At 46.7% G+C, this 19,539-nt stretch overlaps 4 protein-coding genes across 7 annotated transcripts in view; 1 reads left to right on the top strand and 3 right to left on the bottom strand.

Annotated features, from left to right (window-relative positions):
* The window catches only part of LOC120957247 (follicle-stimulating hormone receptor), a 98,874-nt gene extending 94,942 nt beyond the window's left edge, over positions 1-3,932 (bottom strand). The window contains exons 1-2 of the mRNA XM_040379343.2: positions 3,532-3,932; positions 185-940 (exon numbers count right to left, since the gene is read on the bottom strand). The gene's annotated coding sequence lies outside the window, so the exon portion shown is untranslated. The remainder of the gene's footprint in view (positions 1-184; positions 941-3,531) is intronic.
* A 4,127-nt stretch (positions 3,933-8,059) lies between these two features.
* On the bottom strand, positions 8,060-10,274 carry LOC120957621 (uncharacterized). Its single transcript, XM_040379910.2, has 2 exons — positions 10,042-10,274; positions 8,060-9,692 (listed from the first exon to the last, which is right to left on the bottom strand). Exons 1-2 carry the CDS (start codon positions 10,187-10,189, stop codon positions 8,323-8,325), a joined length of 1,518 nt encoding a protein of 505 aa, XP_040235844.2. The 5' UTR covers positions 10,190-10,274; the 3' UTR covers positions 8,060-8,322.
* Positions 10,275-11,664: 1,390 nt separating this feature from the next.
* LOC120958980 (uncharacterized) lies at positions 11,665-12,622 on the top strand. Of its 4 annotated transcripts, none has more exons than XM_040382082.2 (4): positions 11,665-11,798; positions 11,868-12,199; positions 12,272-12,350; positions 12,439-12,622. In XM_040382082.2, exons 1-4 carry the CDS (start codon positions 11,783-11,785, stop codon positions 12,516-12,518), a joined length of 507 nt encoding a protein of 168 aa, XP_040238016.1. In that variant the 5' UTR covers positions 11,665-11,782; the 3' UTR covers positions 12,519-12,622. The 4 variants fall into 4 exon arrangements, with proteins under 4 accessions (XP_040238016.1, XP_040238011.1, XP_040238015.1 ...); XM_040382077.2 differs by having other exon boundaries at positions 12,409-12,622; XM_040382081.2 differs by having other exon boundaries at positions 12,269-12,350.
* LOC120958979 (uncharacterized) lies at positions 12,555-13,410 on the bottom strand. The gene is made up of 2 exons (XM_040382075.2): positions 13,296-13,410; positions 12,555-13,235 (listed from the first exon to the last, which is right to left on the bottom strand). Exons 1-2 carry the CDS (start codon positions 13,308-13,310, stop codon positions 12,555-12,557), a joined length of 696 nt encoding a protein of 231 aa, XP_040238009.2. The 5' UTR covers positions 13,311-13,410.
* Between the last annotated feature and the right edge of the window lie 6,129 nt (positions 13,411-19,539).

Raw genomic sequence — 19,539 nt, 5'->3', positions numbered from 1 at the left:
GGCTGTCAGGTTCGTGAAGGTAATTGGGACAAGAAATGTATACTTTTGATACATTCAATTCTTTGTTTAGGCATTTCTGCTATATTATTTTTGATACTATTTTAAAACAACGATCAATTCATAGTAATTCTTCTCCGATAAGAAGTAATGTGGATTTGAATTATGCATAGAACATATTACTCACCAGCACTTGTAATTAAACACGGCCACCGCTGATTCGCTCGTTTGTCGTCGCTTGCATGTGTCCTCCACCAAAACACGCCAATCTTAAGTCTTCCCTGCCCACCGGAAGTCGTTGGTTCATTAAAGAGGAAAAAAACCGAAAAATCCCAATCCCCACGCACGGCTCACCACGCAAAGCCACCGTACACTTCAGCACCGATCCGGTGGCAAATTGGAGCTTTCAACATTCACCATTATCAACACCATATCGCACAGTGACTGCATCTCTCTCTCTCGTCACTTGTCGTGCACTGGAAACGACGCAAACACACACACACACTGCACTACCACACACCGCGGCACGGAAACATATCAATTAGCGTGCACTAGCTCTTCTCTGCCCAAGCTTCCTTCCTTTGCGGTAATGTGAGCCGCAGCACAGAGGAGAATATTTTCTTACGTTTCTTCTGCTTCCTATTACGGAGAAGTGGGCCCTAAATTTGCGAGCTTGTGGCGGTTGTGGTTTCCTTTTTTCGCCAAAGGGAATGCACGCGGATAGTGCAATTAATCACCGCCACTGCTGCCGCTAGCACAACACAACACCTCAACACACTGTGAATGCATTTGCACACATACACACAAACTGGGTACACACTGGTCGTCACTGGTCATTCGCTACTTGTTCACTTTTCACACTACCAGCAGCAGCAACAATGACACACGCAAGCACTGGCGTGCATAAATTTATGCGTAATTATGCGAGCATCACGCGCGACTGCTGGAATAAGGATAAGATGGGGATGAGATTATTATTATTATTGCTACCTTTCGATTCTTTGCGATGTTTTCGAAAGAGGGATGGGTTTTTAGCGTACATAACTCTTCAACACGCAACCGAACAGCTCACCGTTTCCCGGCTGCATGCGCGTTAGTTATCTTGTGCGCAATGCTTCACGCAATACGCGTAATAAATGGGCCCCGGCGTGGTTGCGCGCATGTGGAAGGCGATTTTTTTAAAAAAGAGCTATTATTGATGGCTTGTGTCCGTCGGCCTACAAGGGGAAGCGCACTACAAGACGATGCATCATCCCCTGGCTGGCTTATTTATGTGTGCCCATTTGCTATTTTTCCACCTTGTTGCACTTTACGACACAACCACCGTTTGGGGCTAGTGGTGGGCAGTGTCTTTTTTTCAGCTTAAATGAGAAGTAAAGAGATATCTTTCAGCGTTTTGATTTCTTGTTTTATTTTGTTTCTTTTTGTTCCTTTCTCCCTGTTTTTAGGGGAGGGTTTCGGCAGAAGATCGGAAGTTCGTGGATCACACTTTTATGATTTTATTGCACACAGCCAGTGTGTGATTTAATGATTTTATGGTTTTATCGGCCTGCTCGGTGGGATGATTGGGATGATTGGTGCTCAGGGGAGACGTCATCAAGCACGCCGCTGCTGATGAGCACACGCGATATAAATCCCGAAATTAGCCGGATCATTAATTTTAAGGGCAATGGGAATGCCTTCAACGCCGCCGACATGCCGATCGATCGAATTCCAGAACACATTGAGCAAAGAGAGAGAGAGAGAGAAAACAAATCTTCAAAATCTCTTCCACTCTCCCCCAAATTCGGTGTTACATTGTTGTGGTCGCCTCCGAAAGAATGGTCGCTTGCCGAAAAATGCCACCCCGGAAGCAGCCAGAGCAAACACCACCAAAAAACCCCCCTCGATTGAAAAGGAAAACCGAGGGAAACCCCCGTCCACATTCGGTTCGTTTGCCAGCGCGTTTCCAGTTCACTCCACTTGGCATGGGGCGAGCGGGCTTTTGCCAACTAGAGACACATTATTTTTCCCGCACACAAGCACAGACACAAACACACACAGAGACACATACAGCAGAGAATTGTGAGGCAAACCGGCGTCACGACGTCACCACCACGATGCGTCACCAGAATGTCGCGCGCCCCGGCTTGCGATGATCTAAACTGGCAAGCCGGCGGCCGTCCTTCACGCCTTGTTTCCGGTCTTTTCTGGGAAAGTGGTCGCACAAAATTAACCTAAATATTTCACTCCCCCCTTTTTTGGTAGTGCTCACTCAACACACTAGAGCGGCACGGCACAGGTGTGTACCTTTGGAAGTACTTTTGCTCGATTTTCTCGAAAGGAACGTCACTGGAATGTCACTGTGTAACCGTTCAAGATCGGGCAGGAGCACCAACCAACGTCTACTGCGATGTGAACTTGTGTGTCTCTACCAACCTCCGCCTCGCAGCCTCAGACGACGGTGGTATTCCTCGCAGCAGGGCGAAAAGTGCGTCAGGAGGTCACAACAGTCGCTCTACAAGCGTTGGGTGTTACATTCGTCAGGCGGCGCTGGCTCCCTTTTAGTATGTGCGTTTATGTACATGTGTGTGTGTGTGTGCTACGACAGTGAACAGTCGTGAGATCGAGGGAATCCACGCAGCTCTTGCCGATTGCGATCGACGAAAAAGGCGAAACCCAAGCCTCGTGTGTGTGTCTGCTTCACGCACTCACTGGTACACTTCTACCCCCTACCCTTACGAACTACACGAGGGAGTGAAAAAGGCAACGCTACTCCAACAACAAGAACAGCAACAGCACGAATAATACAACGGCAACACCACCACCACGGCGACGCACAACTAAAAACAACAGAAACCTTGCTCACCCTTTACGGTGAAGGGGTTGTAGCTGTACATGTGCACCGTGTGCACCGCGGTAACTTCCCACCTCTCCATCCCATCCCTACCAATCCGTGTATCCCTTATCTCCCCCCTCAGAGAGGAAGAGAAAAATATATATATATATATATACAATTTGGAAAAGATTATAGTGCATGTGACGAAAGAGTCCATAAGGACCAAAGTCACTATAATTTCTTTGACAGACAGACAGTGTGCACCGCGGTGCTTCGCATGCTTCGGCACGAGGCAACATCCACAGGCAGGCGAACGCGAATTTTGGGGGGGAAAAAGCAGATCAACCGGGACCGGTCGTCGACGACGACGACAGCAGCCGACGACAGAAAGTCTGCGCGAGATGTCTGAGAGGAAGCGTTCGGAGCGATTTGATCGAGCACAGTGTTTCGATGACAGCCCCTTTGCCCCGTGAATTTCCTTCAACAATTCATTCAACGAACACTTACACACACACACACACACAAACACACACGCACACCGGAGCACGACACTTGCACGCACGGTGCGTATGCAACTGCAACGGCGTCCAGCCGAGGGCACGACCGTGATGTCCTCGTCCGGATGATGGTAAGCGAGTAGCCCCCCGGCTAGCCCGCGTACAAGCCAGCGCGAATTGGGCGAACGCAGGGCAAACACAGCACCAGTAAACACTCACGCAAAGGTGTATACGCAGCGCACCGTTCTGGTCGAATGATCAAACGCAACTCGGCTCGCGCGATTCGCAGCGTGCGGGATCTGGCCCCGTTGGTCGCGTCGTGCTGCTGCTATGCTGCGAGCTTCGGTCCTCGGCCAACAATCACGGCGTGTGCTCTTCAGCAGACCGAACGTTTACGCGCTGCTGAGTGACTGGTACGTACACACGATGGGGACGACCCACGCGCGCGCCAGGTGGTTGCGAGTGACCGCGGTTGGCAGTAGTGGTAGCAGTAGTAGTAGTGGTAGAAGTGGTAGTAATAGTGTAGTGGATGAGAAAAACTCCGCCAAAGGGGTGCGTGAGCTGGTGAGTTCTTTAGGGAGCGTGAGACAGGGGTTGATGTCGGCGATTTTGCACCAACTCCAAGCTACTGTTAATATTGTGCGATGGAGTCTTACGGCTGGATACAATCTTTTGTCTGGAGGAATTGTGTTTTTTTGTGATTTTTTAGTGACACATCCTTGTAAACCTTAGTTGATGAAGATCTCAGAATTGAGCCATATGAGTTACTTTACTACCGAGGAGTTGCATTTCAAAACCTTCAGGAACAAGCAATTCTCAAAACCTCAGAAATGGAAGTGTTTTAAATCATTTTTAGCTTTATGATAAACATCAAGTTTTATCAATGAGTATTACAACGAAAACTTGAAACGCATACAAGGTGCAACGTTTTTACAAAAAAAAAACCGAAATCTAATTGAAACTTCAGAATTTTTGGATTAAAATCAGAAAGTTCGTTGGATATCTCAGGTTTATTTTTGTAAGATACTTCGCTGAAAGGGATCTGCATAGTCGGTAGCTCTAAATCTTCAAGAACAAAGAAGAAAAATTATGCACAGACGATTTTGGAGAAATTTGAAGTAAACCAACAAATATTTTTTAAATGAAAATTACAAAAAAAAATGAGAATCTCTGGTTTGTCTAGGATTTTTCACTTTTTTCACAGCTTAAAAATTCCTTACTTCTCAAAGATTCCAGTACAGTGAAATCTCTCTAATGTCTAATGGAGAATCATCAAAGGACCGATTCAGCATAGACAGATATTCATATTGAGGATAACTAATGAAAGTGTTGTTATGAAGTATCCAAGAAACCACGAGAAAAACCAGACATCCTTTGACCTATTCTTTTGTGAACTGTCACCCAAAAATTCATCTTAGAGAATGTTGGCTGCCAAATGGCATTGAAGAGATATAAAATGAAGAGATATATGACGAAACCGACAAAATGTTCAATGTACAATTAATCTTCAAGAAACTACGTCTTAGAGAAATTACATTGTAGTTCGTACCGCCTCGCAGACTCTGAAACCTACAACCCCTGCATCCGACCTACCAACCCTGCAAGCATAAAATATGCTCCTCAAACTCATAAGAGAAGGGTGAGTGTACCTTTACCCCACAAAAGAGAGTGAGAGCGAGTGCGTGAGAGCTCTCAGATTACCCCCACCTGAGCGCCCTAAAATTGGGGTAACGGTTTCAAACGCTCCGACCGAACCATATGTTCACCCCAAACCCCCATTTGGCAGTGTGAGCAAAATGTTTTACCGCGGCTCTGCGTGCGTTACTTGCTATCAATTATGATAAGATTATCCACAGCATTCGATAACACCGACGGCGCAAAACAAGTTCAGCCGAATCGGCCAACCAGTCTCATTGCACATGCGTTCCACAAGAGCCTTCCCTCCGCACTCGAGCACTCAGTCACTCACAGGTTTGGATCGGAGCCGGCTGGGACCGCGGCCTGTTCGCAAACCAAGGGGAAAACGCACGAAGCATCACATGGCCCCGACCAGCCGACGAGCCGCCGAACACTGCTGGGCGACTGGGGACATCGCCGTTCACCGTGCAACCCGTGCTCCGTTCGGCCCGCCGGTGGAGATTGTTTGATGTGTTCGGAGACCACGCGGTCGCCGTGCCGCCGTTTGGTTTTGATCTCTGCCGCGGGTGCTACCCTTTAATGCGCTTATCATGGCCCGATGCCCGAGGCGGGTTGAGGATAGGATTTCGGTTACCGCGAGCAGTTGCCGGTCACGATTTCATTCATGCTTTGTAAAGCGAAGTACGCGGTATACGGAGGCGGAAAGTTTGAAGGATTTCTGGAACGGCGAGTGCTCTCGCAGAAGCGGACGATTATCGGAAGCCGCTTTACGCAAAGTAGGTTAAATCCACGTGTGCGATAAAGTCCGTAACGGCTGTACGCAAAATTCAACTATAAATACTCTAGCCGGAAAACACTGTCTAGAACTGTCCAGAGCATCACTCAAGTACAACGACCGTCCAAAGTCTCGACGCGCCGCGACCTTCGCCGACAGTACACGTCTACCGTCTACCGTTAACCAAGCCATTCTGGAGCCGTTTTAAACGCTTCCTTGCGTGGCGAACTTCAAAGCTATCTCACGTACGCGATCCTTTCATGGTCATATGCTGCCGTTTTTTAATAGGATCCTTGCACCGGCGGAACTTTCCGTGACCCGCGGCTGGTGGTCAGGCTCCACTATCTTGCTAACTTCGCGTAAAACGCAAACCCGCGTATTTAGCTGAAACCCTCGCTCAATGCATATCTGCAGCCTTCAACAGCATGTCGAATCGAACGGCACGATCTTCACCGAAAAAAAACAGCACACACATCGCGAGCGCGCGCGCGCCCGGGACACTTCCTTTCACTCGAAACTTGGGTCTTCAGCCTAAACAGCTGTCGCTGTATCCATCACGGCGTAGGTCTCCTCTTGCGTACCGTGTTTCTATGCCAACGCTTCGTGGGGGGCAACGGCAGTGTATGCGTGTGTGTTTGAATTTGGGCAACCCGCGACGCGCTCCAGCTCCAGCCCGAGAAGAGTACTGCCCGACTGAAGAGAGTGTACACACTGCACAGGCACCACAATTGGCCACCGTGCGGCGCACACACGCTCCCGTCGGACCATTGCCAAACCGGTGCGGAATCGATTCGATTGCAAGTCGCGCGCAGCAAAAAAACAAAAAAACGAGCTATCGACAGCAAAGCGAGACAGCGAACATGCGGAGGTCTATAAAACTGGAGGGTCTCTCCTTAGGTAACCAGTTTGTCGGCAACCCTTTCCGTTCCTGCTGCTGCTGCTGCTGCTGCTGCTGCTGGCTCTCGCTTACCTTGCCGCTGACTGGCGCGGCGTTCCCTCAAGATCACCGGTTTGTCGACCGGGGTAACTTCTTGACTTCATGAATTTTTATGTCATTACATCGATTACGTAATGCTCGGCCTGCGTACCACCTCCCTGCCCCGTGTTCACCGTGAGACATGGCAATGGCTCAAACCGAACGGGGATCGAATCGAACGTACGAAGCGGTTCGCCAACAACAGCGATTGTTTTGTGGAGATTCTGGAGAGCAACTGTCGAAAGTCCAACATGCCGAAATTCAGTCACGAATCTGAGTTCCAGCAACGCGTTTTTTTGACGCAACGTCACAGCAGTACGCTTTGTTCGATTCGCGTTGAATCCTTTGCCTCTTTGGCCATTGTATGTTTCGTTTTTTTATCTCACTCCCTAACACCCAAACTCCAAACGCTGTGTGGCAAGAAACGGGCAAGAAGCGCACGCGAAAGCAAAATCGAAAGAAATCAACGCGCAACTTATCTGCTACCTAAATCACGTACCCAACACCACCACCGTGTGTGTGCGCGCGAAACGAATCGCGAAAAAGGCCTCACACCACGGTACACCTTCGCCCACGGGTGGCGGTGGTGGTGGTGTTTTGCGCGCTGCTACCAAAGCAACGACACATGCATCGCGCGCGCTGCGACGGGTCCGGCCCGGTTCAAGTCGTCGTCCCGGTTCAAGAACTCCTCCTTCATCCGGCCCCGTGTGCACCCCGTGAACGTGCGAACGTTTTTCATTGACAACTTTCAGCCCCCTCGGCTCGGTCTCTTTCGCCACCCACCGCCCTTCGCAGACGATCGATCCGATGAGTAATGGTCGTGCGTGATCGTTGCCTGGGTTGGTGTGGACCGTGCTGCTGGCGCAGTTCGCGTACTTGACGGACAAGACGCGTTTCGCTGGATTTGATGGTGAAGGGGCGAGGATCGCGAGTGCGTAAGGGCACAACGTGGGGTTTGAATTCTATTAATTTGTACGTGCATTACATCCGCGTGCAATTTACGTTTGGATTCGTAAGCCTGGCATGGGTGCATCGAAGCGTGTAATGGAAATGTAAGCGTGAGGTAGTGATTGATGTCGACGCTAGTACGCCGTACTGCAGGCAATTCATTATGAAAAGCTCTTCAATAGCGTTGCTAATACTTTCCGATGGACGAGTTGATCAAATCGTTGCAAATAATTCATTTTCCGAGCTAATGGTACTTTCACGGTCAAGCTGATCTTTTCGGTCTCAATATTTCCTAACGGTCCTTACGATGACTTTCTTTAGATTGTCTGAAGCTATTCTCTTGACTTTACAATCCTCCATCATCATCGATCGTGTGTCATCTTTTTCGCAATTCAATTCCTGTTTCAACGTCCGTTTTTGTTCGTAGCATATTGATTTTGCTTTTATTACAACACAATCGCGCCATCTAACACACTGGCTGTCAGCCATCGAGACGTGACGAGCGCGGTTGCCACTCGGTTCTTAGATGATCTTACAAAATTTTACCAAAAAAACAAGCAACCCCATCGCGTTTTACCAGAAACATACACAATCCACCACAGAGCAAAGCTTCCCCCCTTGGGGGAGATGCGCACCACTGTAAACCATTGCGCCGCGCCCGCGCGCTGCTCTCTCAGTAATCGTCGCCGCGGGACACGACCTCCTTGCAGGTGGGCCGCAGCATAATCGTGTGCTCGTACTGGGCCGTGTAGCTTCCCTTCACGTCGCACAGCGGCGGGTACGCCTCCACGATGCCCTTGTCGCACAGGTCCTTCAGCGCCATCTGGTACTTGGTGGCGCCGGCCCGGTCCAGCCAGCGCTTGCAGAACGCCAGCGTGCCAAAGTTGCGATTGATCAGCCCGAGCAGACTCTTGGACGACTGCAGCCGCAGCGGCACCTTGGGCGCGTCGAAATCCTTCATGTAGTGCGAGCAGTCCATATCGTCGTGCACCAGGCCGCGCCCGGTCGAGCCGAACGTTTCGATCGCGTAGAATTCGTTCTCCTCCATGCGCGTCGTCTCGCCGCCCTTCACGATCGGCACCGTCTTGCCGGCGTGGATCCGGTACGGGCTGATCGAGTGGCCGTTCAGGTTGCGGATCGCCTTCACCTGGTACGTCTTGCCGTCCAGCTCGACCTCGTACGACTCCATCACCTCCTGGATGGCGGCCCCGATGTCGCACAGCCTCACGTCGATGCCCGCCTCCCGGATGCCCGTCTCCGTCGCTTCCTTCACCGCCTCGAGCAGCTTGTCGTACTTCGGGTTGAAGGACAGCGTGAACGCACAGTCGATGATGCGGCCCTTGATGTGCGTGCCGAAGTCGATCTTCGTGACGTCGTCGTACAGCAGCACGGTCGGGTCGCCCGCGTTCGGCGTGTAGTGCGCGGCGCAGTGATTGCGCGAGCAGCCGGTCGGGAAGGCCAGTCCCGCCTCCAGCCCATTCTCCCCGATCAAGCGGCGGGCCGTGTTTTCCAGCTCCTCGCAGATCTCGATCATCGTCATGCCCGGCTTGATCCACTTCTGCATATACTGGCGCGTCTGTCGGTGGGCTTCGGCCGCTTGGCGCAGCTCACTGTAGATGTCCTGATGCATCCGGTCGAGCGCACGCTTCTCCTCGCTCGTAAACCGGTCCTTCGCCGTGGTGGAATCCGGGTACTGCATAATCTGTCCCTCTGGGAACTTACCGTCGGAGAACTGCTCCGCGATCGGTACGGACGGTGCGACCAGAGTGTTGGCGGCGGCGCCCTTCTTCTTGTTGCGCTTCTTTCGCTTCTTCTTGCCATCTGCACCGGTCGCGTCGTCGCCCTCCTCATCGCCCTCCTCTTCCTCTTCCGCGTCGGCCGTAGCGGAAGGAGCGGTGGCTGTGGCGGCCTGTGCTGCCTTTTGATTCTTTTTCGCCTGCTCCTTGGCGGCCTTCTCGGCCGCTGCCACCTTCTTCTTGTCCTCGGCTTGCCGTTCCGCCAACGCTTCCCTCAGTGCTTCATCGTCGGAATCTTCATCCGCAGCTGGAGAGAGAGAGAGAGAACAGGGAAGAAAGAGAGTGTTAATCATCAGCAACACGCAAATCCGGTCCTGCTGCTCTCGGCGCGCATCTGATAAACCTTCAACAATAACAAATCAATAACCTAACCTCAAACTGCAGTTGCACGTTCGGAACACCGGAACGGCTACATAACAGCGTTTAACAAGCTCTACACACCGTCTCGGAATTAGTAGCTGCCTCAACCTCTGACCACCCCCTCGCACTCGCTTTCGCCCCTTCCTCATTTACCCTGTGTCGCATCGGCGATTTGCACAACATATCCCGATCGCCCTTGTCCACACCAGCCACCAGCCACCGCTGCCAATACTTACCAGGCTTCTTCGGTTTCCTGGATCGCTTTTTCTTCTTCTTGCCGGCGGGCACATTTTCGTCCACCACCTCCTCGTCGACGTCTTCCTTGTCGTCTACATTTTCCTCCGCCTGGTCAGCCTTTTTCGGTTTTGTTTCGACGGACGCCATTCCACGCGGGTTTTTCTATCGTTCTGTGCACGGTTTGTTCTTCCTTCTGGAGATTTTCTTGTTTTGCAAGAAAGGGCTGTCACACGCAGTGTGGCCAGATTATTTTGGCGGTTTTCGATAGGCGCATCAAATTTTTATCGGTAGTTTTCGGTAGGTTAAACTCGAAACTTAACTCGAGTTAAAAGAAGTGAAAGCGAAAGAGGTGTTAAGCGGGATGGGGGGGGATACTAATGCGCAAAATGAAAGTTCCATTTCACGACAATATGCATCCTTTATTTAGGATATGGATTAGATTTAGTTCAGCGGTTACACAAATGAAGATTTTTTCTGAAGTGTCGATCTGAAAATTGGAATTCTAAGCCAAAGAAGGTCTAAAATGCACTTTTTTTTCTCTGTGGTGACAAGTTCTTTTTCTCGGGGCTCGGGGCGACGCGACCGCTTAAGGCCGCAGCAGTGCTCCTTGGATACGATTTTATCGTTCGTGCTGTCATTTGATTTTCGCTGGATTATTTAGATTGATTTAATTGTTTGGCTGAGTTTTGTAGTTCAATGATTAAAAAATTGAGATTTTTTCCTTCAAACCTTAGATATATATATACATCGGTATTTCTGGTCACTTTGCCCACAGGTCAAGGCGAGCTTTTTGGCGGCCACCGTCGCAAAACCGTCGCAAAACCGTCTCAAAACGTCAAAACCGGCGTCGCATGTACTGCAAACCGACGTCGCCAGCGAGCGAAACTCGCAACGATTTCGAGGCGCTGGCGACGGTCATGTTTGACGTTTTGCGACGATTGTTGACCTTTCGAGCGAGCTTTTGCCCTGCGGGCCAGTGTGGCCAGATTATATTGGCAGATTTCGGCAGGAGCACTGTTGAGAACGCAACCATTTAACCTTCGTTTCTATGACCAAAAATACACACTCATCTTTATGACCACCTACCCGGGTAGGTCATACATTTTGTATGGGAGTTTGCATTTCTGGATGGTAAATTGATCATATTTTCTATTTTGGTTGTTGAAATGATTTCAAATTTTCAGGGGTATGAGAAAAATACAATGAAACACCGCGAGCGAGCGTTCTGTTCAGTGAGAGTGCCTCGAGTATTTTAAAGTCATGCAAGAGAGCGCCGGTCTGGTGGTACAGTCGTCAACTCGAACGACTCAATAACATGCCCATCATAGGCATATAAAAAATCGGTAGGAATACAGATAAATCGGTATTTCTGGTCACTCTGCATGTGTGTTGGTGTAATTTGCTGTCATCGACGGGCTACATTGACAACAGGGAGTTCAGTATTGCGGATCGTTCCAGCGTATGTTGAAATGTTGTAAAAGAATGAAATAATTGTTCTAAAAGCTTGAATTTGGAATTGTTTTATAACTTTTACAATAAAACATTTATTCGTATGATGTACAAACAGACACATTTGAATTTGGTCGATACAAATTCTTATCGTTTATCTGTCAAACTGTCTCGGTTGGGTTTGTTGTGACAGCCAATACAAAACAGCGTCGTAAATTCCTACGAAAAATAATCCGCGTCCCGTGCTGATGTTTTGTGATTTTCCGCGATTTTGATCAATTTCACACAAAAATGCAGGACGATATGGGTAATGCACCGCTTGTTGGGAGTGCTGTTTCCCATAAAATCATTCTCACCATGCCCATTTCCTTTCCAGACGGTACCCATTCGGAAGACTCCAGCTGCGAGCAGCTGCTAAAGGCAGGAACGCCACTCCGGGAGCAGGACCGGTTCCTCCCGATTGCCAACATAACGAAAATAATGAAAAAGTCCGTACCGAATAATGGCAAAATTGCGAAAGAAGCGCGTGAATGCATTCAGGAGTGCGTGTCCGAGTTTATCTCCTTCATCACATCCGAGGCGAGTGATCGGTGCCACATGGAGAAGCGCAAAACCATCAACGGAGAGGACATTCTGTGTGCCATGTATGCGCTAGGTTTCGACAACTACATCGAACCGCTCAAGCTCTACCTGAGCAAGTACAAGGAAGTGAGTATGGGTACGAAATGGATCTGATCCCTGAATGTTGATCCCTGAATATGAATCCTTTGCCACCAGCAGAACATAATGTCGGAGCGTCAAGCATCGGAGGAGCGCGGTGAGCCAGTGCAGACGGGAGAATCGAGCCGGCAGGGTAATGGTAAGTAGCGTCACATTCCACCCCGCTGGATTGGTTTCTAATCCCGTTATGTTATCAGATTCTGTAACCGCTCAAGTCCTTCCCACAGTTATTGGCAATGCCGAGATCATTTACCAGTCGGAGGACGGCACGCTGTACTTCAAGAACGAACCGTACGAGCAGATGTGATGTTAATGTTAGCTTGTCGATTAGCTACGTATTTTATTAAGCTATATTAAGGTGTTTCTTAATTTTCAATAAATGATCTTCATTAGTGCGCTGCATTTGATAAACCTCCCGCAATCGTGCCTCTTGCCGGTGCTGCATCTCGGTAAGTGTATCTATTTTGCCACACAATCGCTCGATCAACGGTCGCAAGCCAGCTTCTGATTCGCCTGCAAGTAATTCCGCGACTCGTTCGGTGGTTAAAGAATTCGTCGTGTGTTCCTCGGTGTGTGGAAATTCCATGACGATCTCTTCCGCTACTATCTCATCTTCAACCCGTTCTTCCTTGCATGTGTTCTCAGCCCCCTCTTGACGTATTTCTTCCTTCAGTTCTTCTTCCAACGATTCTACGGTACGTTCCTCTACACTGGCTGCTGTATCCAGTATTTGTTTGACTTTCACGAAAAAAGCACCTTTTATGCCGGGGTTAGCCAAGTAGGTTTTTTGCAGCAGATTCCATTTGCTTTGACAACGAACTGCAGAAGCGTCTATGCCCTGATCGTACAGATTTTCCGACACCGTAATCCACAAATCATCTTCGGTTTCAATCGTACGATTGATCAATTGCAGCAGTGCTGATTCGTAGACATCGAGAAGAACAAGCACCTCCTCACGCTTCCACAGTTTCGGCGCGATTTTATTTGATTCTTTGGCTCTTTTTGCCGTAGGTCCGATTGGTTCCTAAACAGGGGAAATGGTTTAATTACTAACCGTATTCATGTTAAAGTAATGTGGTAATACCTTATTTCTCTTCATTGTTGGCTCTTTTCGGAATAATTCGTTAAATTAGGGGCCACACAAAACTTGTGTGTTTACATTTCAACTGCGCTGTTGACGTCCGGCTTTCCGCGCAAACAACAGCGCACTCTAGTGGCAATCCGAAGAAGCATGGATCACTATGGGCAAATGCTTCTTGTTGGTTGATATTTAACATTTAAAATTTACTGCTCTGTTGAAATATTACAAAAAGAAATGAACTTTTATTTCAACTGTACGTAAATCAATCCAATTTCACGGAACGCCTAAAGGTATAATTAAAACGACTTTATGTTGCTACCTTTTAGGGAGAAACGTAAACAAATATTAATCAAAAAAGTTGAGAAAAAATGAAAGTGTAATGCAGGTTTCGTTTCGGATAATACAACGCAAGTAGAGTCCAAACCAAAAAGTTCCTTTAGAATCAGTTTATTTTTATTCTATATATGCTTTGTAATGAGAATGATATATAGGTATATATATAAAATCAAATCTATATATGTATAATAGTTAACAAAAAAGTTGTTTTTTTTTCATTCATTGTTATTTTTATGTCGCATTATTTCATTGATTTTTTTTTTACTTCAGTTTTGTTCTGTCTTTGTGTTTTTTTGGGTGTTTCATTTTCATTCTTTCTTATTATTTTTAAAAACGCGACAGCAAACGCAACATACTACGCCTGAAGATCCCATTTGTCAACAATTAATTACTTCAGTATATAACTCTGCTATCTGCCCACTTCCGATACTTTACTTGTTTGTCCCCATCGTCCCGCAACTTCGTTTTTCAATGTGTCGTGTGTGCAAGTTTCTGTGTTGGTATGAGTGCAAATAGTCTGTAGATGTTCATGTAATTGGTGTGTATTTTTGTGTACTTTTGTTTATGTTCTGTTAGCGGTAGCTCTGCCTGTGTGCCTTCCAAGTTCACTACTATTCACCCATGGCCCTTGTTGTTTGTTTGTTTGTTTGTTTAGTAGCTACGCAAAACCGATGATCGCGTTTCCTAGGTATAGGGTTGTATTGTGTGGTTTAAAAATTTATACATACAGCTCAAATGTTTACTACAATTTTTCAATTGGTTTTCAGCTTTTCATGCTCAGCTTTTATTATTTTGTTTATCCTTCTGCACATCCTGCTCATTCGCTTCTTTCTCTTGCTCTCTCTCTCTCTATGTCTCTCCTTGTGGCGAATCCAAAATCGCACTAGCTCCGATCGTTATGCATTTTTCGCCTCGGTTTTGCATTGTTGAGGTTAACTGGGTAGCAAATAATGCGTGTAAGTTTGTGTGTGTGTTTTTTTCTCACCTAGAGACCTGCTACTATACGAAGAAAGGTAAACAAGTACACAAAAACGTTCACTCAAAATCCTAGTATTCTCCTACCACGTGCCTTGTGTACGAAGAAGCTGGTTCATTAGAACGTGGTTCTGGCATTAACGGCAACGCTACAGTTGCTTCAAGCAATGTACACAGTAACACGCTGAAACGAATCCACCAACGTGAGACAGTGTTAGTGTGTGACAGGAAAAAAAAAGTGGTAAAAATTGAATTACTAAAACTCATCCCACCAACAATGAAATGCATATGCACACTATCCATGAACGCTGCTCTCTAAGCTGGCAAATGGTTACGTTTAAATTTACCTGCAAAAACCTTATTGTAACGCACATATGCTAACACTCCCTGGCGTATTTTGTAGTCTTCTGTAGATCTAGATGCATTTTGGGGTGCATGGGAGAGTGGCATGAGTTTAAATGTGTTTTCGTTAATGGGAATCGCTACGTTTCGCTGTGTGTTACTAAGAGCATTTAGAGATAAATTTACTGTGTTTGTTCCGCCTCGATACCAGTGGTGCTGGTTTCGCTATTCACTATTAACTATCTGTTTCTTTTTATTCATTACTTATTGCTTTGCTTTGTAAATTCAACTGAGAAAGTTTGTTGTGACAGTTAACCTCTTGTATGTGGCGGGACCAATGGATAACTTAAACGCAGCCGTGTCCAAACAACCTCACCCACACAGGTGTACACACAGCGAGCGCAAGAAATGCAACACAAACGGAGTTATGGCGTTTTAGGGGGCATCGCCATCGTCGCGTGTCGCCGAAACAAACACTCAAACACAGGACAAACGTATGCAGTATGCGCGCTCTACTATGCAATATCTACAAATCAGAGAGCTTTCAACGTCTTAGCTTAAAAGTTCAGGCCACTGACACGTTAGACGCGCCCGCCAGGAAACATGCATCCCGCATTCGTAAGCTTCTTCCCACAATGGCGCACTGGACAGCGCAGGCAGGGAACCTTCGGCTTGCGTAGTGCAGGCGTAGTGAACGTGTTCTGTTTGTCGCTGTTGTGTGGAAACGTGACCGACTACCGTACCGTACTACTGGACCGTTTTGCCTTCGTCTGTTACCTGCTGTACCCGCCGCCAATGAACAACTTATCTAAATGGGTATGGTTTAGCAGTTTTACTTTATTTTAATTTTACCATTGTTGTGTTTTGTATGTATTTGTATGTGTGTGTGTGTGTGTGTGTTTTTTAATGTTTGAAGAACATTGTTCATGGTAAACTTGGAAGTCTAAAAGCGTTTGGTTGATTTTCTTTTTTTAGTATGTCTTAATCTCATGTTTGTTTGTTTTTTTTTTGTTTGCTGCCGCTCCGCGGTTCTCCCCACAACATGTAACACGCGTGCCCGCATTTACGCATTTGTTCGATTGCTCGATAATGTCCTACTCAGGTTTCACTATATTAGTAACAATGCGCGTTTAGTCTGGCTTAAAGAAGTTCTACTGCTTGTTCGCTCGCTGGCTATAATGGGGGGAGGGGGAAGAGGGGAAGGATCTGTCTCGCTAACGCGCTCTTCTCCTCTGTGGAGTACGATCCGAAACACTGGTGCTTTTGGTTGGTTTTGTGGCTTGATAAAACGATCCCGAACAATCTCTCCTTTTCCTTTTCATTCTACCTTGTATTAAGCTTGTCGCTTGACCTGATCGCTTGACGATACCGGGTGCCGGACCTTTTGCTCTTTGATGCCATCAAAACTGCGTGATCTATACACTGATGCTTATAATGCTTACAAAAACTGAATTTATGCAACATTCATTGCTCTACCATTGCGAGCTTTCCTCCCCTCGTTTGATGTACCCTTGTGAGGTGGTCCACTAACAGGGTGTAAACCTGCTAGAAGGAGACTTCACTTCACGGTTCGAATAGTGCATGTAGATCGCCATCGTGATCTTGACTGTGCGCTGTAAACTGAAACCACACCACAAATTAACACAATATTGCAACTTACTGTACCTCTCTCTCCTTCTCTCTCTCTCTCGCTCTATGCCACTTTTTGTAAGTGTGCGTGAGGATATGAGTGTATGAGAAAGTTTGCAACCGAGTAAAGGAAATAACAACAACACCTATGTTTTATTATTTTCAGCGGCGTACCGCAAACCTCGCCGCGGCAACACCAGGTGGCAGCACTGGCGGGGCCTACCCTACACTATACTCGCGATCAAGAACCAAAATATCACATCTGAAAATGGTGACGAGGTTTTCTGTTTTACAATGTGTTTTTGCGCTCTTCCTCTGCTTTGCGCTTCAAAAAAAACTACCAACCAATGCAACAACTTCTCAGCGCTTTCTTCTCATTTCCATTCTGTTTTGTTTTTCTTTCTGTGTTTTTTGTTGCTTCACATCATTCTCCTTATCCTTTCATTCCTTTATAATCCACCCTAACGCAACGCTTAAGTTCTTTCTCCGCTATTGTGTTACTTTTATGTTGCTTTTATTTAGTTTGTTATCTTTGTTTTTGTTTTCCTGTCGATTCGATCCTATTATTAATCTTAACTTCAACACCTTAACGTTAGACTTTAATGGTAGTGGTTGCGAACTCGAAATGTAACAATCAAACAAACCTTCCCCGTTGCTTCCATTATTTGTTTGTCCCTTCCCTCTATCGGAAGCGAACGCCTTTCAACAGATAACGAACAATCCCAATTCGGAAATAGAATAAATGGCAGCAAAACTAGTCATACTTCCACCCTTCTGTTCAACGCTAACGGCACAAGAAATATGGGAGGAGAGGGCAAAGCGGTGTATTATTCACCCCGAACAGTGAAGCAGGAACACAACGTTACGTTCGTTTCGTTTTTTTTCTGTTCTCGTTCTAGAGGAAAAAAACTCAAAACCGGGTAGCATCACGCAAACACGTCACACAAGCAATAGAACACTGTCCATACATAGTGCGCCATACAATCGTTAATTGATGGGTTCTACACTCCCATCGTACCCCGTCCCACTTCTATTCTCGGTTGCTTCGCTGTTCTATGGTTTGCTGATTTGCTGTCTTGTCTTTCTTTTTTGTGTGTGTGTTTGTGTGTTACTTTTACTTTCCTCTCCCCTTTACCTCATAGGACTAACATTGATCATGTTGCTTACTTGCTACGTGATGTTATATGTTTTGTTTTGTTTTGTTGTTGTATTTATTTACCCTCCTCTTTGTTTTGACCTTTAATTATGCATTCTTTTTGTTTGTTTTGTTTTGTTTTTTTTTCTTGTTCGTTATTTAACTTTTGGGTTTTTAGAATGAATGCACCGCGCGACAAATAGTGTGGCATTCTTCTTCAAGCGTATATCGTTTTTTTATTTATGTGTGTGTGTAATTTGCGAAAAACATAGCTTATTTTCATGTTTTTCTCCCTTGTTTTAACATTATACTTTTCTTGTCTTTAACTACACTAACTGCAACGTATATATGTGATCTGTATACGCGCGCGCGTGTGTGTGTGCGGAGTGTTTGTCGGTATGTGTTTTTATGTTCAATTTTGGAACTGTTTTGTTTTGCACTTTATAGGTAATGAGAAAAAAAAAACAATAAAAAAGCCAACCAATACGCTTAGCGTTGCTTCGGTCCGATCGATCGGAAATTTTAAAAGTCTTGCTGCAAAACCCTGATTTCGCTAATGCTATACCCAGTTTAGCGTTCTGTTTTGCTCTCTCTCTCTCTCTCTCTTTCTCCTCAGCAATTGGTAGCATAACAAGACATGTTCAGAACAAGAGCACACTTTTGTAATTGTTTTTTTTTTTTTTAATATTTCAGTTGTTGTAGGCAAAAACTGTGTTGCTGCTTTTTGTGTTTCTTGTTCTAGTAATGTATTTTATTCCCTCTCTCTCTCACACACACATACACACACACGCGCGCACATATTTTATGTATATATTTAACGTTGCACACATCGTTTTTGTTATGTTTTGTTCATTTTGCGGAATGCGGAAAACTGGTTGGAAAACCTAGAACCACCGAAAAGCAGCGCGGAATTGGGAAACGTTCGCGCGCCCGTGAAACGAAAGTATGATACAAATTGACTACGTTGTTTGCGTATGTGTTTTTATCCGTATGTATAATATTTATATGCGTTTCAGTGCCTAAAAAAACAGCCTCCCCTTACTGGACACCCTCTGCGCATCTACACCCACTGGTTAGGCAGGGGCGAGAGGAGGCGAATGGGTGCGATCCCCTATCACGAGTCAAGGTCGAACGGATTCAACGGAACGCTTTAGTGGGGACAAGAAAAAAAGGCGCCTTCGAGCGATCATTTTGGTGGGAGTTTTGGTTTTCTTTTTCGCGTAGAAGAAAATATAAGAAGAGTTTGGGTAGGTTGCAGTGTTCTTGGGAGTGTTCCAAGAGCTTCCAAGAGCTTCCAATTAGAATGTCCTGTCAAGAATGTTCACACAGATGCAAAGGAGAGCAAGAGTGACAGTGGGAAGATAAACGGAAAGTACAGCATCCTATAAAAGAGCTTTTCCGTGTAAGAAATCCAATGGATTGGAAAGGAATTCAGACTGTGTGACAGTAGCGAAGTAGTAGGAGTGAAGAATCAGTATGGCTTTGCGGATGTGGCTTTCTCCCTACGCCATCGGCCCACCAGTGTCTCCAAATATTGTTCTGCCAATAAATATCGCCACACATGCGCTTCCAATTGGTTTATAATAATGCAAAAAACGCTTCTCCACCGTAACACTCCTCTGTGCTGTAATCTGGACGGGTAAACATCAACACCACTCGCCGCCGGCGCCACTGGCGCGCGAAGTGGCAAATGCATTCGAGCGGGCAGCTACATTACGCACGTGCGGCAAATTCGCGGTACAGACTTTGCGTATGTGCGTTGCGTAAGCCACGTTGATTTGTTTTCTGTTTTGTTGCATTGTTGTGGACGCCAAAATCGTGTCTCGTCTC

This window comes from Anopheles coluzzii, chromosome 3, assembly GCF_943734685.1.
Source record: "Anopheles coluzzii chromosome 3, AcolN3, whole genome shotgun sequence".
Classification (NCBI taxonomy): Eukaryota; Metazoa; Arthropoda; class Insecta; order Diptera; family Culicidae; genus Anopheles; species Anopheles coluzzii.
Note: the sequence above shows the minus strand (reverse complement) of the source record. Positions and strands in the feature narration are given on the sequence as shown.

What these genes read in the sequence shown, in the direction of transcription:
- LOC120958980 (XM_040382076.2), top strand. An exon ending in ACCTGAGCAAGTACAAGGAA is followed by an intron (nt 12,200 to 12,268) that starts GTGAGTATGGGT and finishes CTTTGCCACCAG; the next exon opens with CAGAACATAATGTCGGAGCG. An exon ending in ATCGAGCCGGCAGGGTAATG is followed by an intron (nt 12,351 to 12,408) that starts GTAAGTAGCGTC and finishes TTATGTTATCAG; the next exon opens with ATTCTGTAACCGCTCAAGTC.
- LOC120957621 (XM_040379910.2), bottom strand. Translation starts at nt 10,189, where the DNA reads ATGGCGTCCGTCGAAACAAAACCGAAAAAGGCTGACCAGGCGGAGGAA. An exon ending in CAGGAAACCGAAGAAGCCTG is followed by an intron (nt 9,693 to 10,041) that starts GTAAGTATTGGC and finishes CTCTCTCTCCAG; the next exon opens with CTGCGGATGAAGATTCCGAC.